Source organism: Brachionichthys hirsutus, unplaced genomic scaffold, assembly GCF_040956055.1.
Source record: "Brachionichthys hirsutus isolate HB-005 unplaced genomic scaffold, CSIRO-AGI_Bhir_v1 contig_862, whole genome shotgun sequence".
Classification (NCBI taxonomy): domain Eukaryota; kingdom Metazoa; phylum Chordata; class Actinopteri; order Lophiiformes; family Brachionichthyidae; genus Brachionichthys; species Brachionichthys hirsutus.
The window spans coordinates 63,238-68,217 of record NW_027180378.1 but is presented as its reverse complement, the minus strand read 5'-3'; the positions used below and the strand labels follow the sequence as shown (position 1 = coordinate 68,217).

At 41.5% G+C, this 4,980-nt stretch overlaps 1 protein-coding gene across 1 annotated transcript; it reads right to left on the bottom strand.

Annotated features, from left to right (window-relative positions):
* Nucleotides 1-531: 531 nt before the first annotated feature.
* LOC137914288 (mucin-13-like) lies at nucleotides 532-4,574 on the bottom strand (the record flags this gene model as incomplete). Its single annotated transcript, XM_068757892.1, has 9 exons — nucleotides 532-711; nucleotides 858-1,086; nucleotides 1,335-1,422; nucleotides 1,765-1,802; nucleotides 1,990-2,032; nucleotides 2,130-2,235; nucleotides 2,944-3,053; nucleotides 3,192-3,294; nucleotides 4,326-4,574. Coding segments are annotated over 9 exons (1,146 nt in total), but the record flags the coding sequence as incomplete, so codon positions are not given.
* Nucleotides 4,575-4,980: the final 406 nt, after the last annotated feature.

The window sequence follows — 4,980 nt, the reverse complement described above, 5'->3', positions numbered from 1 at the left end:
CGGATGTATACAATCAGACATATTTGCACCTATTTATTTTTTGAAATAGCCTGGTATCAAATATCAAAACTATGATCATAAATACACAAAGTACACTCAATAATTTCAGATTTCAATGCAATAACTATTTTACATAAATTATAATAAAACATTAATGTAACGTATTTGGAGCTGGTGAATGAAATTTGAACATGTATTGTTACTCATCAAAAACAAATATTTTATTTTACTATTACATTTTAAACAACAACTATTACATTTTTCCATTATTATTAAAGACAGGTGGTTTGATTCCCTGTCCCTGCACTGTACGCTTGCGTTGGCTATAGCTCCAAATGAAAAGGTGCCAGTAAAGTGCCATACAAAGAACGTAAAAATCTAGGATGCATAGATGTAAATACATTTAACATTCTGTAAGTATACAGGAATTCAATGACAAAACTTTGATTATAGTATTGTGCTGTTATTACAAAAATACAGCAATCTGCTGCCAGTCATTTACTGTAAATTTACAGTGTAAAGTTTGATTCCTTAATAATTATATCGTCTTCCATCATCATCCGCATAGTGAGGGTTGGTCCAGCCTTGGCTTGGCTTGATCTGGGGTCGACTCTGGGCATAGGGGTTGCTTGGGGGAGTCCTAGCATTGATGTTGTCCTGGGGTCGAGTCTGAGCAATTGGTACTACGTAGTCTTCATCTTCGTACAATTGCTGCAAATGAAAGATAATTTATTTGTGAATGAATTGCAAAGCCATTTCTAATCTTCTAACCAAGATAAATTAAAATAAAAATTAAATGTATTTCTTCAACTTAAGTTCCCTAAACTAATAAGTCAAATGCACAAAGGGACATTTACTGGCTTCTTTCCGATAGGGACCAGGTTTTGCCAGCTGTTTGTCGGCGTCATCTCCAGGTGGCCATTGCGGTCCAAGTTGCTTTTCATTGTTGCTCTGGGAATCTTAGGTATCCCAGCTCCCTGGTTTTTGGCCAAGCTGTTAACAAATGTTGGCTCAGGAAGAGAGTGGGTGACATGAGGCTTCCCAATATCTACATTTTCCTTCTTCTGGGACCTCTTCTTTAAGGATCTATAAAACAAAAAGAACAAATTATTGTTGCTGTTGACTGTTACTCTTTTTTGATTTGCTTTATATTATTAATTTATTACAGTTAGATTAGATGTTTTGATTCAAATTTTGCCTGTTTGGTAAAAACACCTGGCTGTCTTACAATTTGTTTTTAATCTAAACCAAAAACGTAGATATCTGAGGCTGAATCTTTACAGAGGTAATGATGAGTGGTTGGAAATCGGTTAATAAATAGATGAGAAACTCACCTGCGTGCCATTAGAGGCAAAAGAATCATGGCGATGAGCAGAAATCCCCCAAAGATGGAGCCAATGACTACAACAGTCAGCTTCCATGCTAAGAAAGCCCAATGAAAAGACTCTCAGTTACAAGCGCACAATGTTGACCCCGTTACCATCAAATATTCTATGCCATTAATTTAGTACCCCCCCCCGCTTCAAATATCTCTTGAATCACAAATGTGTGAGCAAATCCTTTACGTCTTGACTCAGGTATTTTAACAATTACATTAATTCGATCTGCTGTATATATAGCAGCGGTCAGAAACATACATTTAGCATATGATTTAAATGTAGACGTGCAGACGTGCATCCTGAATGAAAACAAGTGAAAGGCATTGACAGATTGAGTGATACAATAGGTATGTGTGAAAACACATATATTTATATATATACTCACAGTCCTTGCAATTGAAACCAGAATAACCAAAATAACAGCTGAAAAACAAGGACAAATTGATTACACATTTTGATAAATACCCAAGCTCTCCAACAGCACACGTTTACACTAACTATGCACGCAGCTTTTCCCTCCCTGTTGTGAGCTCTATGAAGTTGAAACATAATTACTGCCCAGATGTAATGCAAACTGTTTCAGAAGATGTGATGCTATTTGAGCACTTACTCTTCGCATTTGTAATTCACAGCTTGTTGGCCACTGGGACAAGCTGAGAAAGGAGAAAAGTTTGAGATTTGCTGCAGTTTACATAATACACACACACACACTCACACACACACACACGCACACTGAATTAAAACTCCTACCAATGCACATTCTGCTGCTGAAGTTCGCTTTAGCATAAGCTTCCAAACAGGCGCATTGAAAAGATCCATCTTCTGGATGGCACTCCATAGTTTTCTTATCACAAGCCTCCATAGCACACAAGGAAGTGTCTTTATGTATGATGGAAAGAAACATATTCAGTTGTGCATACAATACATTTATCATATATTCCATTAAGATTTGGAATGTGGTCATGCTAGATAAACTTACTAGAAAAATGTGTGCCTTCCAGCAGACAATTAGTACAGTTATTCTCAACAAATGAGACAATCGTAGCTTTAACTTCTGCTGTTTTGATGGAAGAGGTTGCATCGAATAGGATCTCTACAGTTGCATTGACATTATTTTTTGACCTTGACCGAGCATTTGTTGTACTCTCTCTATATAAAGAAAAAAAGATCACATTAAATGTTTCTTATATTGTCAGCAAATGGAATATATTGTAGTTAATACTCTACAATACAGACTCACCTCAGTTCCACAACTTCCGATCCATAGTAATCAGGTGTTTCATTAAAAACTTCGAATAGCTGTGTTTCAGAAAGAAAACAATATTTACTGGGGATGCAGAAAAGTTTTTTGCGAGGATAATTTTTTGCTTTGATAGATCTAAGTAATAATGCAAGTGTGGAGATCAGTATTAACTATTTTCACACCTAATCAAGGGGAAGATGGGTGACAAATATTGCATATAACATCAAATATAAATGCAATGTGTTCATTTCTACATTTATCCCTTATTTACAAAAATGAATAAGAGACAACACAGAAAGACGAGAGACATGACACGCTTACCACAGCAACAATTTTTTGTGAAGTCTCTAAAAATTGTTTGGATGACTTGATGCTCATGTTAACATTATAGGATAATTCAGGCAGGTTTAGATGTCCGGGGAAAACTTTGGCTAAAAAAGGGGGGGGAAAACAAAAAAACAGCAGAAAGGTTGTATGTACTCCATTTTAAAAATGTATTTCAATGTTAGTCTTCTCGCCTTTATTAGCGAGGAATCTGTGAGTACCAGTGTTATAGCTAGTTTTCTCACCTTTCTCACAACTTTTACTCATGTCGTTGTAGAATTCGCCGGGGAGGCACAAGCACACAAAGGTGTAATCGGCGCGAGGCTGACAGGTGCTGCCATGGCCACACTGGTTTTGCAAACAAGGGTCTTCAGCGTCAACGGGAGAAAAATACACAACACGATAAGCATGTCCATCGGTGTGTATAAAAAATGAAACACGGGACAAATAGGAGATCAATGAATGGAGGCGGAGTTACCTGATGGGGTTGGAGATGGGCTGGACGTAGCAATTGTTTTGGTGGATGTTGTCAGTGTAGTGGCCGTGGTAGAGGGATGTGTGGTTGTTTCGGTTGTTGTTGTCAGCGTAGTGTCCGTGGTAGAGGGATGTGTGGTTGTTTCGGTTGTTGTTGTCAGCGTAGTGTCCGTGGTAGAGGGATGTGTGGTTGTTTCGGTTGTTGGTGTCAGCGTAGTGGTCGTGGTAGAGGGATGTGTGGTTGTTTCGGTTGTTGTCGTCAGCGTAGTGTCCGTGGTAGAGGGATGTGTGGTTGTTTCGGTTGTTGGTGTCAGCGTAGTGGTCGTGGTAGAGGGATGTGTGGTTGTTTCGGTTGTTGTTGTCAGCGTAGTGGCTGTGGTAGAGGGATGTGTGGTTGTTTCGGTTGTTGTTGTCAGCGTAGTGTCCGTGGTAGAGGGATGTGTGGTTGTTTCGGTTGTTGGTGTCAGCGTAGTGGTCGTGGTAGAGGGATGTGTGGTTGTTTCGGTTGTTGTTGTCAGCGTAGTGTCCGTGGTAGAGGGATGTGTGGTTGTTTCGGTTGTTGGTGTCAGCGTAGTGGTCGTGGTAGAGGGATGTGTGGTTGTTTCGGTTGTTGTTGTCAGCGTAGTGGCCGTGGTAGAGGGATGTGTGGTTGTTTCGGTTGTTGTTGTCAGCGTAGTGTCCGTGGTAGAGGGATGTGTGGTTGTTTCGGTTGTTGGTGTCAGCGTAGTGGTCGTGGTAGAGGGATGTGTGGTTGTTTCGGTTGTTGTTGTCAGCGTAGTGTCCGTGGTAGAGGGATGTGTGGTTGTTTCGGTTGTTGGTGTCAGTGTAGTGGTCGTGGTAGAGGGATGTGTGGTTGTTTCGGTTGTTGTTGTCAGCGTAGTGGTCGTGGTAGAGGGATGTGTGGTTGTTTCGGTTGTTGTTGTCAGCGTAGTGTCCGTGGTAGAGGGATGTGTGGTTGTTTCGGTTGTTGGTGTCAGCGTAGTGGTCGTGGTAGAGGGATGTGTGGTTGTTTTGGTTGTTGTTGTCAGCGTAGTGGCCGTGGTAGAGGGATGTGTGGTTGTTTCGGTTGTTGTCGTCAGCGTAGTGTCCGTGGTAGAGGGATGTGTGGTTGTTTCGGTTGTTGGTGTCAGCGTAGTGGTCGTGGTAGAGGGATGTGTGGTTGTTTCGGTTGTTGTTGTCAGCGTAGTGGCTGTGGTAGAGGGATGTGTGGTTGTTTCGGTTGTTGTTGTCAGCGTAGTGTCCGTGGTAGAGGGATGTGTGGTTGTTTCGGTTGTTGGTGTTAGCGTAGTGGTCGTGGTAGAGGGATGTGTGGTTGTTTCGGTTGTTGTTGTCAGCGTAGTGTCCGTGGTAGAGGGATGTGTGGTTGTTTCGGTTGTTGGTGTCAGCGTAGTGGTCGTGGTAGAGGGATGTGTGGTTTTTTCGGTTGTTGGTGTCAGCGTAGTGGTCGTGGTAGAGGGATGTGTGGTTTTTTCGGTTGTTGGTGTCAGCGTAGTGGTCGTGGTAGAGGGATGTGTGGTTTTTTCGGTTGTTGGTGTCAGCGTAGTGGTCGTGGTAGAGGGA